This window comes from Taeniopygia guttata, chromosome Z (assembly GCF_048771995.1).
Source record: "Taeniopygia guttata chromosome Z, bTaeGut7.mat, whole genome shotgun sequence".
Lineage (NCBI taxonomy): Eukaryota > Metazoa > Chordata > Aves > Passeriformes > Estrildidae > Taeniopygia > Taeniopygia guttata.
Window position 1 is genome coordinate 69,118,795 of NC_133063.1, and position 25,292 is coordinate 69,144,086.

A 25,292-nucleotide genomic window follows, 5' to 3' on the forward strand; every position below is an offset into this window, starting at 1 on the left:
GTAGTCCACACATTTTATTTCATTAAAGGTAACTTCTTGGTTTTTTATATTCTTCCGGGAAATTTAATTTAATTTCTTTATTTGAGCAAGCATGAGAATTGTTTTTCTATAGCTACATCATACAGGACTAAAAACACAATATAATTCTTATTGTTTGGCCTTCAGTTTTTTTAAATAATTACTTGCTGTTTAAAGGACACCAGACTTACTACTTAATTTGATTGATTTAGTACTAGAAAAACATTAATCTAATACTCAAAAGCTGAAATGATACAAATAAAAATCAGTAAAAGGGCAAATTTTAAAAATAGAATTTTAATTAATCATGCAAATGAGTTATTACCAAAATTACTGATTCCTCCTTCCTGAGGTTTTCAAGATTAGATGTCTTTCTGTAAGGGATATTTCAATTATTAATAAATTACTAGTTCAAAATTTAACTGCATAAAATATAAAAGTCTCCATTAGAGGGCTAATTATTTAATAGACTAACAGCATCTCAAAATAAAGTCCCTCTCATCAAATGAAGAGACACGTCTCTTTTGTCCTGTGGTCTTCAAAATATGTTACTCATTCAAGAGTCTTCTGTATTGCTTCACACATGAGAATCATGCCTGTATCACAGAGACAGTACTTACTCAGAACTCAGCACACCAACTGAACTCTCGATCTCACTAAAAATCCTAGTTTGTGAACCTTTTTCAGGTTTCACTGAACGTTAACAGTAACAGGTCTGTTCATTGCATGGTAAAGATTTATAGTCTTCCTTATGCACTTAAAGACTCTAATAATTTCAAGTATTGTAGAAATATAAACATGAAGAGTAATTTCTATCCACTTCTGTACTTTCATATTGTTATGCTCTTGTGCTGTCAGATGTTAAAGTGGGGATTTTTAGACCACTGGAGCATAATAGACACTCGACATTCTGGAAATATAACTCAGTCTGAACCCCTAAGGGAAAAAAATTTAGTCATTAAAGAATACTATTCAATAGTCATCTGTTTGCTAAGTTCAAACATTTCTTCTTTCTCTCTACTTTGTGGTACAACTGCAGACATTAATCTTATTGCTGTTGCCAATTTAAATAAGACCTTTAGAAGCAAGTAGGTATTAGCAAAAACATGTGTTAAAAGCACACAGGTTCTCAGTTTATCTGGTTTTAATTTCATGTTGTGTCTTCATGCACAATGCAAATTCCTTAGTGCTGTTTATGATCTTGGGAACATTTGATTACATATGCATCTCTGCTGATGTATCCCACCAGAGTAAAAAGTCCATTCTTTGGCTTCCTCCTCACAGAACTGATCCAGCACTGTATCAGCTAGCTTAGAGATGATTTCTTCCCAGTAGCTGTTCCATTGCTGTGTTTTGGATTCAGAATGAGAATCCTGGTAACATACATTTTGGGTTTTTTGCTTTATCCCAAGTCAAAGATTTTTTTTTTTTTTCCTTGCCTCCTGCTCCACCAGTGAGGAGGTGAGGAAAAGAAACTGCGAGGAAACACAGTTTGGGACAGGTGACCAGAACTGACCAAAAGGATATTCTACACCACAGAACACCATGCCCACTATATAAACTGGGGGAAGTTACCTGGAAAGGGCTGGTCTGGGTTCACCAAGAGAGGTCTGGCAATGGTCTGTGGGGACCGGCAATTGCATTGTGCATCACTTGTTTTTTTCCCTTTTTATTATCATTATTATAATTTACCATTATTACTGTATTTTATGTTATTTTCAATTATTAAACTGCTCTTATTTTAACACACAAGTTTTGTTTGGATTTTACTCCCATTCCACTGGGATGAGGGGAAGGAGAGGAAAGACTGAGCAAGTAGCTCTGCAGTGTATTATCTCCAGATGGGCTTAGAACCAGGACAAGACTAAACCAGATATCAGTAGAATTGAACAATAGAATACTGTAGCAAATAGTTAAGAGAAACTTTTTTTGTTTGGTTGTGGTTTTTTTTTATTTTAATAGCACTTGCCAATTGATACTGCCCAAGATCCCTCTCACAGTGGGGAATCCCCAGCCAAAACAACATTGCTGATCCATTGTCCTGTCATCATATCTAAAGAACTGCTGTCAAGATGAGAAAACTCACTCAAAAGCAGTCATGAGACTAAAGAGAAAAAGCTGTTCGAGTCCAGATTATTTCATTAAAATGTCTGCAAAAGGTTCTCATCTATATAAGCAAAAAAAAAAAAAAAAAAAGGTTAAAATACAGAATGGTCTCAAAAGTAGCATAGGGCTGCATAAAATGTCACCAGATGGCACTATTAACATAGTCTTCAAGCTCTTCCAAGTACATGAGCAAGATGGTATATCTTGTTTGTTCTTGTTTTGGTTAGGAGGTACATAAAAAAGTCTTTGCAGATAAAAGACTCTTGGTAGAATTTGGGGGACAAAACCCCTCCCAGAGACAGACTATGACTCCTTGTTTTATATTGTTTATAGGTCGTTCAAGGGAACTGAACTGAGCTTACAGAGGACCACAGATCTCTTTTCTGTATCTTTCTTTCCACTGGGAAGACTGCTGCCTTCAGATGTCAAGGAGCAGCTGCGGCAGCCAGGCTGAACTACCTAATATGTAGTGACCGTGTAACGTCATGGCTTCACCCATATGAATAAAACTTCAAAGTTTTATTCAAAATATTTTCCTTCCCTGCCTCCTAGGAGAGACCATATTCTAGTCACTTGGAATATAAAATTCTAAGAATACCAAATAAAATGGCGTATGCGACAAACTCATCTCATTTTTACACAAGTTTTGAAGTGATGTAAGTTGTACAGTGAATCTTCCCTTAACATGTCATAATCTGGTGCTGCCTAGTGTTTATTCAATCTAACTACTTTAAAAATCCTGGAGAATTTCTAAAAAATTATCCTGTTCTTTGTATCCCTTGCACAATGAATTCTAAATCATTCTGCTTACGCAGATGGAAAACTATGGAACCAAACATGTCCAACTGAATCGTGTAATGACAATATTTCAAAAAACTCAAGCTTTTTGTCTTAAGCAATATTCTTTCCTGTCTTAATATTTCATAACATTGAGTCATAAACACCAAGGAGGAAAACAGTAATGAGTATCAGCTACTTCTCCTTGCCTCTTACATATCTTTGCGTAGTGGAACTCTTAGAAAGATACTCCTGAGATACTAACTTTGAACACAGATTTTTTAAATCTAGACTACTACAATGATGTAAGTAATGTAGTGTACTTTTATATTAATGTAAAAGAAATTAAGATGTCCTATATCTCTGTGGAACACGAGTGACAAGTCTCCTAAAACCACCATAAAGGAATAACAGCTTACCACCTCTGACAGTAGTTGTTCTGCATGCTTCAGGTTTATTACAGAAATCCCAAATCTTCAAAGAATTTGCTGGGGAGTATAATGAGTAACTCTTTGCATTAGAAAGATTCACAGAACTTTGATCACTCTCCCAGGAAGCATCAGGTCACTGTGAACTATACAAGCTGATTAGGGTCAACCATCATCCTTCTACATGCAAGCCTTGCTGCTGTCAATTGCCCGTCAACCACAGCAAAATATACTCACTAATAACCATTCATATCTGATGTGCTAACTAGGAGTTTAGCTACTTAATTTGTATAGAAGTAGCTGTGAGGCTTTTCATCTATCAATTTAATTCCATAGAAAATTAAATCAAGACATAGTATCTTGATAAAAGAGACTGTAATGATTCACATGTTAGTGGTTGTTAGTGGTTCACTTTGTTTCTGGTTTCATAAGAGAAGCTCAAAACTCATATCTCAAACTAACTAGAAAAAAATCTGTATTTTACACATCTGGGTCAACAGCCATGTACATTTTAAATTAAAAGACACATTTCTTCTATTTTATTGTCCCTCTTTTCCATTCCATAGTAAGCCTAGGAGTTTAATTACTGAGAATGAATGAAACAAATTAGATGTTAAAAAAACACTTAGCCACAATCTTATTTTTCTCCCTCCATTAAAATGGCCTAGTATTTTTATTATGTTCAGAAATTGTTATTACAGTATATATACTCTATACATCTAACAGAATACACAAACATGTGCACAACATTCTGAAAATGGATAAGGCACATAACCTGTTGGGCTCTTTCACTCTCCCCTAACTAGTCACTTAAGAGACTGCAAACCACTGCAGCAAAGCACGATTCTCAAACATCCTGAATAACTGAGGCCTAGGTGGAAGCTATGCTTTGTCACAAAACTTAAGAGGCTCTCAGGAAGATCTTTTCCCTTTCAGGACATTATCTATCCCAGACAGGCAACCAATTACATAACGCCACATGTCAATTATTCTTCTTTGATCAGGGACAGTTGATTTAGAAGCAGTTCAGCATAATTAAAACAACCAAGGTGCACCTGGCCACTTCTGTGCTTCCATAAATCAGTACTCCAGGACCTGAAAGACAAGACTGTGAAGCTGACAGAGTAGGCCAGAACATCCCACTAGGATACAGCAGAGATCCTCACTGACTGCTCAGCCCTAAATCCTGCCCCAGTATTCTGATAAAAATCACTACTCTCTAGTCCTCTATTCTAGCTACTGCTTTTTAACCATTTACTCATGGACTGATTAGGTTTCCAGTCTAGTCCAAATCCAAATTTTTAGTCCAGGCTCCTCTGACTGTTGCTTTGAGCCAATGGATGCCAGATGCTCTTGATAACGTTTTTCAAAAAGTGCATTTCTTGGCCTCTTTGATCTGGACCATAATTTTCTGGACCATACCACTGATAGTGGCATGCAACTATACCTTGATCATTGCCTAGGTATGGCCATTAGAACTGACCATGCCTATCATCTACAGAATTTCTCAAACACTTCAATTATTTTAACTTTAGGGACAACATGAAAGGTACACTAGTATTTTATTTTTTTAACTGGAAAATGCACTTTTTTCTTTTCACACCTGTACTCAAAAACACCTAAGTTAATCTTATTTAATCTGAATTAACTATAATAAACTACTGACTATAAGCAAAATGATAAAAGTTCTTGATGTATCTACTCAGGAATGCATGAAAGAAGATTCTGTATTTGCTGTATTCTGCTTTCTTCTGCATTCTAACATTTTTTATTAGATGTATCTCATATCTGTGTAGATAGGCACCACAGCAATGACCTTTGAGGTACAAAATAAAGCAAATTATATTTTAGAAGTATATGGCAGTCAGATTTATAAGATATGTGGATGTCAGTTTGGTAAAACAGCGCAAAAAGAAAGAGATCACTAAAAATGGGAACTTCATCTCATTGCAAATAGAATTCTTATGAATCATTCAGCTGCAGAAAGATATTAGATTTTGGTGCAAAAACACATTCAGTGACACGCACCCTGACATAATTATAAGATGGTTTTCAACATGTGGGGACTTCTGGGGCAAATGAGTGCTTAAATAAGGCTGCTTATGCCTTTTCTTAAGAACTTGACTTTTTACCTGATACATGGGCCTTATTTTTTTCCTCTGTGAAGAGCTTAGAACTATGTAATAGTTCACTATTTTCAATGGACAAGTCACTCTGTTGCTAACAGATGCCTTTCCTTTAGGGTACCACACATCTCCACCACTGCTGCTGAAAAACTTTCCAGATGGAATAAAATAAGGAAAACAAACTGTTCATTTTTAACCTGTTTAAAATAAGACAGCTAAAATCTGCAATTTTAGACCACGCTTGGGGTGCTCAGTCCCATTTCAAGTCAAGGGCTTTTTAAGTTTACCTGCTGTTCACTGGAGCTAAGGAATACACTTGCTTCACTCAGCATCTTACTGCATGTAGCTATGCATTGCATGGCATGCAGCTTGGAGATTTGAGATTGTTCATTTACCTAACTGTGAATTCCTATTTGGAGTCAGAACTGTTCAGCCTGAAAGCCACTGTAATTAAGCTGACATGCCATTCAGTGACCTTGGCATAATCCTAATGAGATCTAAGTCACAGACAACAATTACTGAAAACATAGAGGTACAGTTCAAACAAAGGAGAAAATACTAACATTTTCCATGAGCAAGATCAATGTACTTTAAAGCAGAGAACCATAATAAACTGCTTTATTAGCTAAGTCTCTTTAGCCACTACAAAAAGTGGCTTGTACCTGGACAGCGCATCTGGCAACAGGATCAGGCAAACAAATTAGACTAGGAGATTAATTGACTACAAACTGAGGCCTTTAATAGTGCTTCTTTCAACAGACAAAACACAATACAGGCATGCCTTTTCAAAAAGTCAGCAATCAATACTAATCCAAAGTCAGCCAAGTTTAGTAGCTCCTGCTGTACACTACAGGTGAGGAAAACTCAGTTATGAATTTTGTTGTCATTCCCACCAATGGTCTCCTGCTTGAAGTAAGAAATCTATTTTTGTTTCTCTTTGAGAGGTTATCAGCCTTTGAAACATAGAGGTATTTTCTGTTATTTGCAACTAACTTAAAAGGGCACTTTAAAAGCATTTGACGGTGTTTACAGAAATGCTAAAAGCACCCATGTTTCAGAGTGCTATTATATTGCTGATGACAGCTGTTCAATTAAGGCAAAATATATGCCTAGTATCTTAATAAATGAAGAGCTGTTAAGCAGATACTCCAAAATTAGTATAAAAACCCAATTATGTCAAGTAGTAATAGCCATATTTATTGGAAAAAGCCAAATGACAGGACAACATATGGTGTTTTGTTACTTTGGCTTCATTTAAAATATACAATTTCCACTACCAGATAGAATTTCGATACAGGTTTAGCCAGATGAGACTCTTGTTTACAGTACAGCAGAGACAGCTTTAGCTATTTTTACAGGGTATGGTGATACTTCTGATTGGTTTCTGTTCAAATATTTCTGAATCACCCAAATTTCTCAAAAGAAATCCATTCTCTATGAAATTATTAGTCTTGCAACATAGCTATCTGTAGTGGTTCAAACTTGTGTTACTTTGCAATATACCTCTAGCAATCTAATTCATGTTCTGCCATGCACATGTCAGATGGCATAACTCCTCATAACAGGTAAAAAAGAAACTTGTGATTCTGCCTAACATGTGGGTATTCTGATACATCACCACTTAAACTAAAGGGCACCCACAGTAAAGCAATCATATTTTTATTACCATAAGCCATGAAGATCATACACTTGACAAGTAGCCAAAACTGAGGTACTTCCTTTGCTGTCCTAACAGGCAGCAAAGGGAGCCAGCATGTTTTGCACAAGAGATATTTTATTAATATATATGAATATATATTAAAATATATTAAGATATATTAAGATATTTTTATAACAAACAAAAATAGGGCTTTCAGAAAAATGGAGTTCTCAAAAATCAAAATGTCTCTTTATATACATAATACAAAGCAAAACTAATCAAAACATGTTTTGAACAGCTTCTTTACATAAGAATGCAATTTGCAACTAGCTCTGGACTGAGGGAAGTTAGTGAGGAAAAACTTCACATTTCCTGGAATGGATACCCTGGGACATGAGTGTATGGGCCATGTACGACACACCTGCATACTTATCAGTATGCATCTCCTTAATTTCCCTAGAATAATGAAAAAATGGTATGATAAAATCCATCAGACCTCCTGAATATAGCCAGTAAATCGTTCCAGCTGATAATGATGTTTTTCCTAAGAGGCCAGCTTCAAGGACAGTTGGAGGGGTATTTTCTGTCAAGTGCTCAATGCCCCACAGAAAACACAATAAAAATGCCCTGGGTATCTTTGATGTAAGGAAAGTAATCAAGCTCTTTGCTGCTTCCCTACCCTTCCCTCTGATTTCACGCATCAGTCGCAAATTTCTTACACATGACCAAACACTTGATTTATTGCGAGGTTCAGGTTTTTTCACCATAAGGGCCACAGTTAACTAGGAAAAAGTACTCCCAATTTTCAACAATTGGTTTTTTTCTCTAGGAAAAAGTACTCCCAATTTTCAACAATTGTTTTTTTCTATCAGTTATAATATGCTTCAAAATTTTTCTCACTAAAACATGCAGGTAATTACGTACATGAGTCAAAAATTATGCACACCCTCTTTTTTACATCCATGCTCACTAACAAGACCAGCTCTCAGGAATCTCTGACCCGGGAAACCAGGGCAAGGAATTTTGCAAGGAAAACTTTCTCCTGGTCAAGGATGACTGGGTTAGAGATCACCTAGGTAAAGTGGATATCCACAAGCCTGCAGGCCCTAGTGGAATTTATCCATGAATGTTGAGAGAAGTGGCAGACACCAGCGTGGGGCTGCTGATGATCATCTTTGAAAGGTTGTATAGATCATGAGAGGACTGGAAGAAAGCAACTGTCATTCCAGTCTTCACAGCAAGGGTCACTAGTGGTTTTGCAAAACCATCACAGTGACCAATATGATTGCCTCTACAATGAAACAAGTATATGGATAGATGAAGGAAGAGCAGTGGATACTTTAGCAAGTATTTCAACACTGTGTCTCACAACATCCTCAGGAAGTGTGGACTAGGTAAGTGGACAGTGAGGTGGATTGAGACATGGCTGAACAGCAGACCCCAGAGAGTCATAGTGAGTTTTACAGTGTCTATTTGGAGGTCTGTCTCCAGTGGTGTCTCCAAAGATTCAAAACTTGTCCAATTCCATCAATAACTTCAATAAATGCACAGATGCATCCTCTGTGAGTTCACTCATGACACAAAACTGGAAGGAGTGGCCCTCAGGGAGCTGTGCAGCCATTCAGAGGGACCTCAACAGGTTGGAGACATGGGCAGAGAAGAACTGTCTGAAATTCAACAAAGGCAAATTCATGGTTCTGCAGGTGAGGAAGAATAACCCAGCAGAGGCTGGGGGCTGATCTGTGGGGGGCAGCTCTGTAGAGAAGGACCTGAGTATGCTGGTGGGCAACATGCTGTCCATGGGCCAGCAGAGTGTCCTTGTGGCCGAGAAGGACAATGCAGGGCATTAGGAAGAGCACTGACAGCAGGTTGAGGGAGGAGATCCTTTCCCTCTACTCAGCCCTGGTAAGGTCATATCTGGAGTGCTGTGCCCAGTTCTGGGCTCCTCAGTACACGGGGCTCCTGGAGCAGGTCCAGTGGAGCGGAATGAAGATAATTAAGGGACTGAAGCATCTCTTACAAGGAATGACAGGGGTAGCTGGGCCTGCTTAGAAGAGATGGATGATAGTAGATCTCATCAATTTGTTTAGGTATTTGAAGGGAGAGCATCAGGAGGATGGACTAATGGGCAGAAACTGATGTACAGGAATTTCCACCTAAACATTAGGAAGAATTTCTTTACAGTGCCAGTGACTGAGCACTGGAACAGATTGCCCAGAGACACAATCCTGGACACAATCCTGTGCCATGGGCTCTAGAATGACCCTGCTTGAGCAGATAATCCATTGAGGTTACTTCTGACCCGACATATTCTGTGATTCTGTGAACTACAAGTATTTTAGAGACCAGGCTTACTGAATCCCACACAGAATGTTTTACAATTCTGACAGTTCCTTCTCTTAGACAGTTAATAGGTACACTTGAAAACCAACAAGGTAATAACACTTCACAAGTTACTACTTATTAATTATTGTGTACTATATGTATATAAACAGCCTACTCCAAAAGGGAAATAAAAGGCATTTGTGAACTCAGGAGCTGTAACAGACTAAGTGTTCATAAACAATTAATTACCGTGGCTTTGCAGGGGCCAGAAACATGCAAAGTTCAGGTGATACAATCATTTGAAACTAAATGCCCACACCTGTAGATTAGCTCACCTTCTCACACTACAAAATCTGGCACATAATTCTACCAGCAAATGAAGAAAACTATAATACTTTTCCTAACTTAAGAATCTGTTGTTCCATTTTTCATATCAACAAGCTTGAATGATCAAAAATTGCTAACAGACCTGGTATGAGAACAACCAGAAGGCAGAACAGAGCATTTTAGCTGATCCTGAAGGCAGATATTGATGAAGATACTAAAAGAAGATAATTAATTAATAAATCTGCCTGTTCCTTAACAGGGACACTTGTGACCAATTTAGAATTTTAGCTTTCCCAAAATATATGCGCCTTTTCTACCCTGGTCGAATACTTCACAACTTCCTGTGCCACTTTAAATAATACATTTAAATTATTTTCTTCCTTTGCATTCCTTTCATTGTTTTTGAAGCAGTGACTGGGGTGGAGGGTGTGACAGCAACGATATATTGTCTTATGAGGTCATGACCTCAAAAAATTTAAGTTACTGTGAATGTATAGAATCAATAATTATTTTTCTGTGACTCAAGTCCAAACATTTTTCTTTGTAAAGATTTCAATCAACTTTAAAAGAAAAAGCTACCTGTTAGTAAGCTAAGCCCCCATTTCACTTAGAGAAATTGCATTTTGCCTACACATTTAACTTCAGAAATAAAGTTGCTTCACCTGCACAGTTCAGTTTCTGGGAAACCTACTGACCAAGCAAACCAAAATACTGTATAAGTTAATGTAAAGAACCCCAAGTACCATACAAAAACTAAAGAGTTAAAGCTATTTAATTCAGCCCTCTCTTTCCACACAAAGGCATTTTTAAAAGTAGGCTTTGGGTTTGCTTCTTTTTTTAGGAACCTTTCAGTAAGAATGAAAACTGATGGAATACACAGCATTGTAAGGTATATTTACCAAACCCACCAGCAATGACTCAGATTCTAAAACATCAACAGAATAGTTCTTGTGTCTTCCCTAGAGTCACTCTAAAACAAAATAATGGTGTTTTGATTTCCTCCACCATTTTGGAGATGATATTGTTGTTTTGATGGCTTATCAGTACACTGAGAGAGGCTGTCAGGATCACTAACATTGTACCTATCAGTCTTAAAGAGACAGAAGTGAGCTGACTGCCTAAACTCAGAGCTTGCTGGATACATGCCAGAATAGACCCAAATACCACATATCCAGGATTAGTGTTGTGGTCTGCTTCCTCTACACAGAATTGCACAAGGACTGAGGAATCTTTGCAACTAGTACAAAAGGGACTGAATGCTGTCTGTACAGGTTAAAAATTGAGAAAAATAATGCACATTTCTAGTATGCATAAAACAAAAATGCCTCAGATTTGTGTTTTGTCTTCATCACACATGAGGTAAAGCCTGGTGGCCTAATTTTCTCCTCTTCCTTGTGACAGCATGCCAAAGTTAAATTACTAACTCTGTCCTTCTATCTCATCCTTTGGAGAAACAAGCAGCAGCAGCAAGAAATGCCACATGCAAGCAGCAGGTTATCTAAGAGGACGCACCACAGCATGTTTCCAGCCTCTGCCATGAGCAGTCTGTTGCAAAAATGTTCAACCTCCCTACACCCCTAGGTGTCTTCATACCTGAGACGTGACTCCACCCTTACCTCTGAAAGGAATATAAAGCTACCTTACCCTGCTGCAAGCTTGTTTTGCATTCTCTGAGCTACTAAAGGCCTCATGCTTCTCAGTTATATCCCATACACGCTATTAAAGAAAGGAATATTATCTCAAGGTAGTGCCTGAGAGATGGATAACCTACTAGATTTTTTTATCTACTAGGAATATAAATAGAGCACAATTTTGTCTACTCTCCTTCCTTTATAAAGATTGTGGTTTTATTGCAACAAGTTTTCATAGTTATTTATCCTTACCAAAGCAGTTCATTTCTATCTTTTTTTCCTCTTTAAATACTCATAACATCTTAGACATAAAATTGTATCAGAATTTCACAGCCATGTAAGTCTTCAAGGGCTGGATGATCACTGTCCTCCTCCACATAAGTAACCTAGAAATCTCCTTATTCAGGTCACTTTCGCCTTCTCTATCTCCCTTAGGTTCAAAGAGTGTCCAGGTGTACAATTTCCTTGCTGACACCATTTTTGCCTGACGGTAACAGAGGATCTGTCACACCAGCAAAATACAATATGAAATAGCACAATGTTAACATTTTAACCATAATTCAGCTGCAAAAGCCATGTTGATGGATTCAGCGACCCATCTCTCCTTTCCTAAAGGAAAAAAAATGAAGTACCTCCATTATGATGACAGAAGTATAAGAACTGAAGTTAGTAAACAGAACCTGCTATGATAAGTTTATTTCTGCTGTCTTCTAGGCCTTACAAATATTATCTAAAAGTTTTCACTGTAGATAGAGGATGATGGGAGATGAGTGTCCAAAGAGTCCATCACCACTTTTCAAAATCCATGATGATTCAAACTTAGTATTCAAGGTTAGTGTTGTGTTCAGTGGCCCTTCAGCTACTGTAACAATCAGAACTAGAGCTAGCAAACGTCTGTCTTTGGAGAAAATGTCATCCCTCTCAAATATGCTTGACAGACTTTTGAGAACCTTCTCACAATTAAAGCAGGTCAACAATCCTTCAAACAGCTTGCTTTTAATTTGAGGCCAAATACTCTCACAATTAAAGCAGGTCAACAAATTCACTGAAATGCCACAACACAGGCTTCACAGAGATTCATTTAACTAACTTTAACAGACTGAGTTTGGCTGGGAAGATATTGCATATTTTCAGTCACCGTGCTCACAGGGCTATCAATTATAATGATTCCTACAGTATTTGCTGAACCTATATGTCTCTTTGACAACTTACGTGATACTGGACCTGCTTCACTGGTGCAGGCATAAAATCAGTGCCACAACTTAGCAGCTCACATTGTTAATTTACATAATGGATTCAGGCCACATTTATCCAGTCATTCAAAACTCAAGAGTCCTTGTGACACAGTCGGAGCTGAACAGCCTTGTTTCTCAACAGTGGCTCATTTTTTAAAATGCGGACTCAATAATTTCAGCAGTCTCAACATAAATATTCTCTAATTCAGTTTATGCTTATCCCACTCCTTTAAACAAACAAAGCATACCTCATATCCATGCCACCTACCAACTTCTGTAACAAATTACCATCAAATACATAAACCAAAGTTGGACAAGTATGTCTGAATCACTTGGAAACTTTAGGGATCACAGGACTGGACCTTTGTCATACCAATTATATAAAGCCATTGGAAAGAAATCTATGCATTTTTGCAAGCAGGCAAAGCAGGCTTTTCATAGAACAAAAGCAGCCTTGTCTTTCTCTGTTATGTGACAATTCCTCATTAAAATCTATTATTTTTTTATTGTTGGCCGAGATAAGTTTGTTTGCATAGCTGCAACTTCTTAAAACGGAAATATGAATGTTATTAGGAAAAGACATTCATTGACAGTACAGCAGACCTTGAAGAAAAGTGGCATTGCTTGATGTCAATATCTGATTAACCTTGGAGGCAATTCTACAAATATTTAATAGTAAAAGAGTAAAATAAATTTAATTTTGTTTTAACATATTTATAGAATTGTACCAAGAATACACTTAAAGGCATACTGTGATTTTGACCCGAGTTTGTGCCAGTTGATGACCAACAGAAAGCATTCAAAAAGAGAAAAAAAAGATAGTGGAAAATTATTTATAATTATTCTATGTATCAAGCACACTGTTTCATGGACAGCTGAGTAAGATTACATTTCAACATTTCATGAAGAACAACTCATAAAGAAAATTCTTACCACAGTGACATTTCTCTAAAATGATTCATTTGTGACCTTTAACTTCGTAATTATGAGTGTTAATTCTCAAGAGGTGAATACTCATGGAATATAGTTGCTGTATAGCCATAAAAACAATGGTAAGAAAACATCAACCCTAAATTGAAAGACTAATTGACAGGAAAAATAAGCATTCTGAGTGGATAAAAGTGGTATCAGAAAACAATCACCAGGTGGCTATAACAATATTTAGCAAACCTTGATGCATTTAACAGATCCTTACTGTTCTAGACACAACAGCATTCTCACTGGATCCTTTCTGAATTTGCTTTTCTTATGTAGCCTAACACTTTACACAGACACAGACTGAACCTTCAGAGCGACTAGCTCTAAAAAGACCACCCTGTTTCCATGCTCCCTGTTCGGAAAGGTTTGCTCAATAGTTATTCAAGCCCTGTTAACCCAAGATGAGCAGCAACCATGTTTCTATGACAGAAACAGCTGGGTAAACAGCTGAACTCTGATCTTAAAGGCCAACCAAAATGGCTCTGTGATTCCAGATGTGCCATAGAAATCAATGGAAGCACTGGATTGAGCATGATTCTGCCTAGACAAATCTTGCTGAAGTCTACAAGACTATTGCTTTGCAACTTATCCATTAAAACAGAACCTGTCCCTTCCCTTGAGTCCTTTAAGCCTTAAGTCAGTTACAGTATCTTACACTAAATCAGAATAATGAAAAAAAAACATCAAAGAATATCTCAGGATGTACAAATGTACAAATACATTTGCGTTTGGCTTTCAACATATGTAGTGCACTAAACATATTTAGTGCAAAAATCTATTTGACATGTTTCCATTTCCTAACTACTCGGTACAAATAATCCAAAGATTGTTCTATGCAGCTTAATGCTCAACACTGGTATTTAAAGCCTATGTTCACAAATATAGCATAAGATTTAGATGTCTGGGAAGTTTTCCACAGAAGACCAGAAGCATTAATTAAAACCCTAATCCTTAGGAAATCAGTGTCAATCACCTGAATAAAGCCGACAGTGTGTTTATTTTTAAGTAAAATTGTATTTCCTTTCTGAAGGAGTAACATGGAAACTGTGGATGGCACAATCTATTAACTAGTTCCCTCTACTTCTCTCTTCCCTTCTTTAAAACAGAATCATGTTTTATGGGAAAGGTCCCTGTCTGTTTCTATTGTACCTGTATCATAACTTGCATTTTCTGTTTTCCTGTCAGATATTGCTAGCCTTTTCTATTACTAAATGGAAAGTTTCAAAGTTTACTGACTGTTCCTGATAGAGGTCCAATCACCAACCAAACAGGGATGATGAAAAGGCAAAAGAAAATTAGCAGAAAAGACCAGAAGTTATCTATAATGATTTCATGACTTGGAGAGTAATCCAATCTTCACACAAACTTGCTCCAAACCATCAACAGTAACATTAACCCCCTTCCCCCCATCCTCTCAGCTTTGAACTGAAGTAATTTCCTAGTTTAAAACCTATGCTTAAAAAACAAACAAAACCTCAAACTGTGAACCCAAATCCAGCCAACCAAAAACCCAACACCAGAATTCCCTTCAAATTTCTTGCAGCTGAAATTCTGGTAGATGTAAAGTATGTTTGAGGATTCCATACTTCAAGTAGATGCAATTTTAGATTTCTTCATTTTTTAAGTTACAATTTATTTATAGATTTGTATAGCAATGAAAAATATCTAAAATATATTTCATTAAAATTATGATACAGGGAAATAAAAAAAATAAAATATGGTTTTTGTGCCTATCAACAAACACAGAGAGGTAATATACTAGAAACCTTTCCATACAAACATAAGTGTTTGTGCAATTAGGAATGCTCATTTTTATTTTGGGATACTTCATATTCTTGTTCTGGATTACAATGAAACTAAAAATATGCCTGTCTTTAAAATTTCATTGAAATTCTATTTTAAATTTTTCAATTATATAAGTCAAAAGGAAAAAAAAAAAGCTGATTCAAATACTTAGTACCAAAATCAAATTACTAGTTAGAAATAAAACAGAAGTTAGATGTTTCATAAACATTCTATTCTGAAACCCGGCTCTCTAGCTACCATTTTTCACTGTCATCATTTACATGTAACAAGGATATTGCTCTGCAATTTTTCATTGCTTAGAGATGTTCTGCTATTGAGGGCCAGTACCCTGGGTACCAGAGGCCCTCTTGTCCTCACTGAACACAAGCGCAAGTTGTGCATCTTCAGCAGCCAAAGAAAAAGCACCTATCATTGCATTTTGAACTATGAACATAGTATATATTTCATACTGAAAGGATAATGTTGAAAGACCATTAGTACAATTGCTGAGAGGCAAAATTCATTAGTCTGGACTAGATGCTATCTGATGTGATACATGATCTTGAGCTGCATGGCGAGGCACACCCAGAATTCATAATTCACTTTTTCTTTAAACAAATAAGACACCATAACCACGACCAGAAGATTACTAATATTGCACAAACTTGTGAGAGCTAGGGAGGCTTAGCTTTATAACAGTCAGCTAAAGCCCAACCTTCTGTATCCATACACCATGATATAGTTTAATTAATCATATGTTTCTGCTTTTCCTGTGGTAGTTTTGTTTCTGTTTGTTTACTGAGCTAGTGAAAGAATCAGCAACAGACAAGTGTAAATTTAGCTCTTTCTAATTTTCAGCAACTTGACTCAACAACAGAATTATCATTCTTGTGACATTAAGACAAAGTGCTCAAACACTACTTTAGCATAGTGGAAAGGTCTTCTGCAAGCATATAAGGAACAACAAATTAAAATTTTTTAATAGTTTCTATTTTATCAAGATTTTAGTGCAATACAGGATGTGATATGGTCTTATTAAGAAACATAGCATATACTGTAAACAAAATATTTGCACATGCCATATATAAGACACAATTCTAAAGCCCAGACAGAAGAAAAGTCCCAATCATTTTTACAGAATGCATTTCTAGTTTTAATCAAAATTCCTACTTGAACGCCATTTTCCAAGGACATGTTCTTCAAACAGCACACATACACACATCCATCCAAGTACTCGTACTCACCCAAGGAAGTTTGCTTATGTCCCCCCCAAAAAAGCATTAAAAAAGTATTTTAAGTTTAATGTTCTCTTTTTCACATACATTCCATTTTACATGTTTTGTGGGATAATTTCAGGTATTTAGCAGATGTTAAATGGATGTTGCTTCAAATCTGACAGGAATAGTAGCAATTTTATTAGTTGGTATCATGTCAAATCGCTGCACTAAAAAAGACGCGGTCATGTAGTACCATCAACACAAAAGCCATTGGGTGGAAGCATCACTCAGAGTTTACAGAAAGAAACAGGACTGAACTCAGCTTCAAAAGGGAAAGAATTTTTAGTGCATCTGAATAAAGTTGTGAAGTGTGAGCTTGGAATTTATCTCTAGCATCATGCTGTTGCTGCTTACACCAGAAAAAATGTGTTAAGCTTAATGTTTGCATAGCAGGACAATAAGGCTAATTAAATACCTCTTATTGAAGCTGAATTTGAAAAGCAAAAATGTTCACTATTAAAGAAGGGAACCTGAGTAGAAAATAAGCTCACAGTTAGAGACAAAGAGAACAAAGGTCAGCATTTGCCAATTGCTACTCTGAGGTTGCAACAGCTACTGTTTCTAGCCTTTTTCTAATCCAAATGAAATCTGTGGAAGCCTCAAATGCCATTGTGAAATAACTGCTGTCAAAAGTTACAGGTTATATCTCAACCACTGTTGTACTTATTACTTGCATTTCAATATGAATTTTTACTCATATTTTTTCTTTTTTGACTTATTCCAACAAAGTACAAGCTAATGCATAGATTAATAGATGAATGCAACACATTTAGAACATGCTATATCTATCTAATTAATATGAAGAAGTTTAAGAACAGGCACTAAATAAATTATTCATCTCATGAATAATTTTTTTAGTCACTAAACCGGTCACTGAAAAGGAAGAATGCTTCCCAGGTGATGTAAGTTAGAACAGAATATGAAAGATGTTTAAGGAATAGTAATGGAGGCCAATGCATTTTAACAATAATTTAAAGAATTGCTATTCCAAACAAATCCCTTAAGTTTGGATCTGATTATCCTGATTGTCACATGTTTTTATGTGCTGATATTTGATTACTATTCACCCTTCAACACTTTTATCTTCCAGAATCAAAGAAGACAGCTCATCCAGAACGAGCAGGAACTAAAGAGTAAAATAGTGCTCTCAGCTTCAGTTTATTGCCCTAAACTTTTGTTACATAGTTTTGTTAATAGATACTAGCTCAGATGTGGCAAAACAAATGCTGAGGTCACTTGACTCTGATTTTAACTATGAGCATGGTTCTGGTTTTAATGATAAGCATATCAAGTATGGAATTCCTAGCTGTTCTGCAAGTCTCTTCTGAGATGATTTCATCATCACAAAAATAATAATCGTGAAGAATAAAATTATGTTACAAAGTTCAGCTTATGAAGTTATGTGTCTAATTTCACATTATCTCTATTATTGTTACAAATTACTGAAATCTCATCAATATTGCTGATGTAAAGCTCACATATATTACAGCAGTCCATAGGGATACACAGCACAATGTGTAACAATACACCTTCAATAAGCAGCAGTACAGAGATAAACAACACTGACAAGTAAAAATGCTGGCATGACAAGAATATTCTCATTGCAAATTATGCTCAATGAGAAGATTGTGTCTTGCAATCTGCTGGGAACCATCAGCACATTCAATGCTTACATGAGGATTAGTGTGTGATGGCAGTATGATGACCGGTGTAACCATCTGCCTTTATTTACAGGATGATTACACTAAGATAGTTCCTCCGAATGACTTACTACTTCTGCTATATTCCCTACAGTAAATCTGGTTCATTCATATCATAGACTTGGCATAATAATAATAATAATAATAATAATAATAATAATAATAATATACTTGGCATTTTTTGCCTTCCCTTTTCCTGCTTGGTCTACTGGACTTCCTCTTACTAGACTCCAAAACACAGTGGATATAGAGACTATTAGTTTCAGTAATTTCAGAGAAACAGGCATACTACACCTAGAACCAAAAAATTAATTATAGAAAAACTCTAGATGGACGAATAAAGAATGTAAATGGATTGTTTTGATTTTGCACTTAAAAGCATAAATTCGTAAAGGTTTAGTGAAATTTTTCAGATTTCTTTTGCATAATATTTTGTTACTTTGGAAGTCATTCTCCATTATCATCTTTCCCAAAATGTTCTCCCAAATACCTCACTTAAAATCTCTGTTTAAAACCTTACATGAAATGGATATGATCACAAATTTCACTGCTCGGTGAGAAAGTAGTGATTTTTAACTGAAGTAAATTTTCTAAACATATCAAGAAACTATGGCTGCTGGACATTAGAAAGCCATATACATTTTTCCAAATTCATACAATTTATGAAATGGTAAAAGAATAAATCATCAAGTTCTTTCATTCAAACCATGTTAAAGAATGACATTTCTGCTTGCTTATCCCAAGAAAGGGGACATACATTCCATATTTACACCCACATTATGAGGGTTATCATAACATCCTCAGTATTTCTGTATTTAATTACAATTCTCAACATGAAATAAAGATAAGCATGTGGGTGCTGCTTCTGATACACAAACTTCTTGGTTCTATCCAGCAATGCTTGCTTCAGTTCAGTAAAATTAGCCACACTTTAATGTTTAAAAACCAGTCACTCTTTGAGATGCTGATCTAGACACTTCCTATATTTTGGTGACACAGCAAGACTTGGTGTGCACTTTAGTTTTGGCTTAGTAATCTCAAAAACTTTATCATATTAATTACCTTATCCACTTACACGTTATTTATCATCAGTGAATGATCTTCAAAGCTAAGGGGGCTTTATAATCAGGAGGTCATTGTAAGCACCCTTTCTGAACAGGGAGGGCAGGGGGTTTAGTATGTTACCAACATGATGTTTTCCCCTGTATTAGAGGATCCTTCATCATAATTCTTCTACTATAAAGACCTTGGGTTCTTGGATTTACTCTTTTTCAGTGCTCTTTCTACATTCCTGCCCTCTTTCTTCATCCTGTTGTCTATCCTTTCTCATCTGTTGTTGTCTGTCTCCATATCTTTAATTACATGTGATCTTCCCTTGAAAAATTACTTTCTTGTCTTATAGAAATTTCTTTTTTCCTCATTCTCTCTCTTCCCATAAAGGTGATGAGAAATCCTTGAGGAAGAACTGAAATTAATGGTACACCCTGATCCAATATATGTGGACAGCAGAAAAAGCATATTAATAGAATTCTAAAAAATATTCAGAAAGCAGAGAACCTTAATTAAGGCTCTGGTGTGACAAAAGGGAAGGATAAAAAGCCTCATCACAACACAGTCTCTACTAGTTTCTTTAAATTTAGGATGGAAATCTGGAAAGATATCCACTCTATCCTGGACAGGACACTGGCCCTTTAAAAAAACAAAAGAAAATATTTTTTTCTCTTAACTGTACAAGCAAACATCTACATCATGCTAAAAAACTATTCAACACTATAATACACTGATATAGACTCCAAGCACTAATTTAAATTTCACCACGTGTAAACATATGTTTATTAATCAGTGGTTATTCCTAGAAATTATATATTCATCATCATTTATGCTGCGGACTCAAAACTGCACTGGTGAGGTTGCTGTCTGACGACACTAAATAAGCACTTAGTAAGGTTAAACTAATTGTCGTCCAAAATAAAGACCATATATAAGGCAATTCAAGAATCTGAATTATGGAGATTATAGACGGTGCACTAGAGACCAAGCACAAAGTGACTACAGCCAGATTATTAAACCATGCGACTACCTATGTGTTAGACTGACTTGCAGTGATCCTAAGAACCTTTTCTTGCTAGAAAAACATGACTTCAGGGGTTGAATGCTCACTGCTAGAATCTGTGAAAAGAAAAATTATTATAGGATTTCCTAATGTACTAATGGAAACAGATATGTGGGTTTGGTTTTCTAGTAGTAGTACAAACAGCTGCCTTTAAAAATGCCCAGCTTTTCTCAGTTTCTTGTGGTAACATTATGAAAAGTCTTGAAAATTCCTCAAGTCAAAAAGGTGTAACATGATGCAAGAATCTCCCAGGATAAATTGTGACATTTATTCTGCAGCACTTTTCCTGCATGTATCCTTCATGCAAATACTTAAGAACTGGCTGTGCCTCAGTTTTGTGTTATGAAGGTTTACCATGTCACTTATTGCAGTCTAAAATAAAAGTTTATAAATTTAGAAAACATAACATCTTGTCTAATCCTCTCTGTTGGAATGTATCAAATTAAAGAACACTTTTTCTTTCTGTTTAGGTGGGAAGATGGAACATTCCTTCATTCTCACAGACTAATTTAAAAATTAATAAATGGAGAAACAAAGGCAGAATTACAACTTCACGGTATTTTCCTAAGTAATAGAGAGTCTTTAGTTGTTAAGAAAGACAGAACTCAGACTCACTGTGCATTTGTTCGGCTTCTCTCCTGAGTGGACTCTCATATGAATCAGCAGTTTGTACCGGGCATTAAATGGCTTGAACCTTCGAGGGCACCCTGCCCAGAAGCAGGTGAAGTCCTCTCCCTTCCTCTGGTCTATGTGGATCTTCTCTATGTGCCGCACAAGCTCCTCTTGGTGGTCATACAGCTTCCCACAGTCAACCCAGAAACAGCCATGCTTGCCATTTAAATCATCCAGCTCTCCATCTTCCTCCAGTAGGGCAGCCGGGACAGGAGGCAGTACCTGCAGCGGGGGGATGTGGCTGGGGAGGCCGTGTGGGTGCCGGTGCTGGTGGGCATGGTATGGCGGGGGCGGCCCTTGCGGAGGAGGTGGTGGCAGCACCAGGGGTGAAAGAGGCATGTCAACAATAGGGCCTGAGAAGTCTTCCAGCAGTTCATTTTTTAGAGTGTCCATCGCCTGGCTGTCCATGGGCAGCACACCCTGCTGGATCATCATATTATTTGCGGCAACCATCTGCAAGCTGGTTTGCTCCAGCTGCTGCATCCGCTGATACTCACCTGTCCCATTCTCAGCATGCCCTGGAATAGTGACACTGCCATTCGCCATGAGGAAGGCTTTCTGGGCGGTTGAAACAGAGCAGTTTTGGGGTATACAGCTTCCTCTCACTCCCAGAAAATGTCCATAGACCTCAGGCTGTGGGGAGACGTTTGCTGGCGATGCCCTGGAGCTGTTGATGTAGGCCACCAGAGAAGTTGGGGATGTACGAATGATTGTATTGAACTCGATCCCAATGCCGTCAGACAGAGGAGATACAGAGAGTGCTCTCTTTTTGGGGCGGGCTGATTGACACCAGACTGAGGACTGGCAAGGACTAGAGTAAGGGGAATTCTTATTTTCCATGCCATATAAGTAGGATGGCAATGAGTTACTGGACATAGATGCTTCAGACAAACAATTTATTAGGTCCCCCAGCTCACTGCCATTTTGTAAACCATGGTCAGGAGGAGCAGAAGAAAATGTCCTGTACCTATGTGACCACTCTTGTTCAATACTCAGAGCAGAGTGACCTTCTGACAAGCTTATTGTTGTAGAGGCTTGAGTCTCACATGACAAGAGTGACCTGAAATAAAGGTATGATAAAGTAAGCAGTTAGATTTGGAAGTGTATCTTTTGCCTTCACACACACTTAAAATTAAGGAAAGGCAACATGCAAGAAAAGCTCTCCCTAATATTAGGTGCTCAAGTTTAGCACACTCAGTTAATGTACCAGTAGTTATACAAAGGTAATAAACGTGTAGAAAGGTCATTTAAGAAACCAACTTAAAAACTTCAAAATTTTGAAAAAAAAGTTACTGTAAAGATTCTTGATCCACCACTGCAGAATTGCAGATTGCACATCATTTCATCAATTGTGGTGTAAATAAGTTTGGACTTCTGAAGCCAGAGCATTGAGTTCCTGCCTTCTATGAAACCGATAATGATTATAGTCATCTATAATTTTTATTTGAAAAAACAGGAAGAAAACTGATCTAAAGAGAATGAATATTCAATCAACCTGAATGACTTTGTCAATTGTAATACATACAAATACTACAAATACTTCCCTACAGAAGTTTTATATTTCAGCATTATATATACAGATAATATCTAACTTTACAAAACAAACAAAATAAATGAGTAATGTAGGAGAACTGGTTGAAGAGGTTTTTTAGATTTGATTTGAAGATGTATTTGCCTCCAAGTCAGCAATCCAAATTTTTAACGAAAGCTTAATCTTGCTGTTATAGAGCATTTTTCACAGAGATATTATGAAACTTCTTTATGCCACAAATATTCTTTGGATAGCTTAAAAACCCTCTATATATAGGCCCTTGGAAGTATTGTTTTGTACAAAGGAGATAAAAAGGAAATAAAAGGGGCTTCAAGGGCCCTGAGCCATGGCTGTAAATGATGGCTGAAGGTCAACTGAATTTATTTATTTGTTTCCTGTTCACACCCAGATAGATTTGGTTTCCCTACCAGGCAGTGGTGCAACGAGTATATAAGTATCTATTTTTAAAGAGCTCTTACAATAGGAAGAACTGGTTAAGTATCTAGATAAAACTGACAGTCTCGGAGAAGCTTCTGCATCTTCTGTTTGGTGAATTAATTCTTGCGTTTGTTATTTTAATTATACAGCTTTGAAGAAGCACAAAATTTCTATGATAGATCAAGGACACTGGAGGGGAAACTTGGCACAGCCTGAGAGAGAGAGGAAGTAGTTTGCAGGTGCTGTATCTGTAAGATAGCTTGCAAACAGGGAAAATGTAACTTAATAAAACAGCAAGCCTTGCTGTGGTGGGAGAGATGGTTAAATGCCCTTTCACACAAGATACTTGCTTTGTAAAGCACGGCTGTTCTGCTGTATCAGAATAAGAAATCCTGTTCTGATTCAGTGTCAGGGCAGGGTACTGTCATGGACCTTACGTGACTACATCAGGGTTTAAACGGCACTTGCAAAACAAACTGCAGACCAAAAACACAATTAGCATGCTGACTACACTTTGCACTGGGAGAAATCAGAAAAATGAGACTGCTCTATCAGGTCAGTCTTGTGTGCCATTTCAATTAAAGGGATGACTTTTTGTGAAAAAGTTGATTAAGGCTTTTGCCAATGGGCTTTGTTAAAGCACAGTTCATTATGGGGTGATTAAATCATGCTAGTATGTTGTGACTCCCAATACAGATCCACAGTTTTCAACGCAGTAAGACAAGTAAGTAAGGTTTGATTTCTCTATACTATAATTCATACCTAGAAAATATAAGGAGAGGGTAGGGGTGTGTTTTTATATTCTCTTTTATAAATAAAGAAAAATAAATCATGCATCAATAAAAAGTCTATTTTTGTACTGACAAGAATTTTAAGCACATGCATAGTACGACCAGTGTCATACAAAAGGTTACTAATGCCTAACACAAAGGGGCATACCCATCAGTGAATCTGAAGAAAACCTGTTTTTTAAAAGTCTCATAATAAGACAGAAATAAAAAGCTGGCCCAGAATTTCAAGTATATAATAAGTAAGAGCCAGCTATTCTAAAGAAGCTGCAGCACTTCAGTATCTAAATTCAAAAAATAATAAAAATCCCAGTTCCCCAAAAAATAAAGATTTATTTAAAATTCAGCCCACACTGTGACTAAGTAGTTTTTTAATAGGAAGAAAAGAAATACACCCAATATGAAAACGAGGGACCAGATCTATCAGGATGCCAGAATCTCAGATGGTATTAATTGGTTTACATCTGCTTATTGTAAACTAAACTGGCTTGAGTTCTGACCAAGATCTTTCATTAACATTTACAGGAGATTACTTGCAATTAGATTGTATTCTCCGTTTGTGTACAGAGGCCACAATGTCAGAGTACAATCCAGCACCCTGAACATTAACATGGAAGAGTGAAAACTTTTTTTTTCTCTCTTTTCATGGTCTTCTATCTACTAGCCAAAAACCCTTTGCTCTTTCCTAGATCTTTTTCTGACTTGCATCAAAGCAAATTGCAGTATTACATCTGGCCTGATGCAACACAACAAAATAGTCCAAAACAGTTTTGCACAAACTCAAGAAAGATGGGGAAGGTTTTATCCCCCATGGTCTATATAGCAGAATCTGATGCTATGTGTAGCAAAATTCTCATTTTGCCAACTGGTTTCTTTCTTCCAACAGTAAAAATCAAGAAAATTCACTTCAGCTTTGGTAAATTCAACAAATTGTCTGGTTTGGGTTGAGCTGCCAAAATACAGTTCATAGTGCCTGAGATATAAAATCCAGAGAAGGCACTCTGCCCAGGAAGAACCAGTCAACTTCACTTAGGCAAAAGCAGTTTATAGTTCAAGAAATTTAATTTAAAAACCCAAAAAAGCTCAAAACTGAACAACAAATAACCAACCTCCTCAAAAAACACAAACAAACAAAGAAAAAACTCTGGACTGTTTTGACAATCTGTGAGTTAGAATCTGACTTAAAACTTGTTTTGCCCTATCAAACAGACAAATTGAGGTAAGATTGCTGAATTGGATATTCTTTGTGTGATAAACTTATTTTATAACACCTTCATTGATAAATCATTAAAAGGTACTCTAGGGACACCACAGCCTTGAGTCTGCCAGAGTTTCAACTTGAGTTTGCCCTTAGTAAATGTTTCTTTGAAATAAAATCAAAGCTATGTAACTCAGTAG

General features: G+C 36.7%; 1 protein-coding gene across 1 annotated transcript in view; it reads right to left on the minus strand.

Moving 5' to 3' along the window:
* The window catches only part of GLIS3 (GLIS family zinc finger 3), a 140,113-nt gene that overhangs the window by 84,096 nt on the left and 30,725 nt on the right, over positions 1-25,292 (minus strand). The window contains 1 exon segment of the mRNA XM_041711224.2: positions 21,081-22,197. Within this exon segment, the coding sequence (XP_041567158.2) occupies positions 21,081-22,197 (1,117 nt within the window).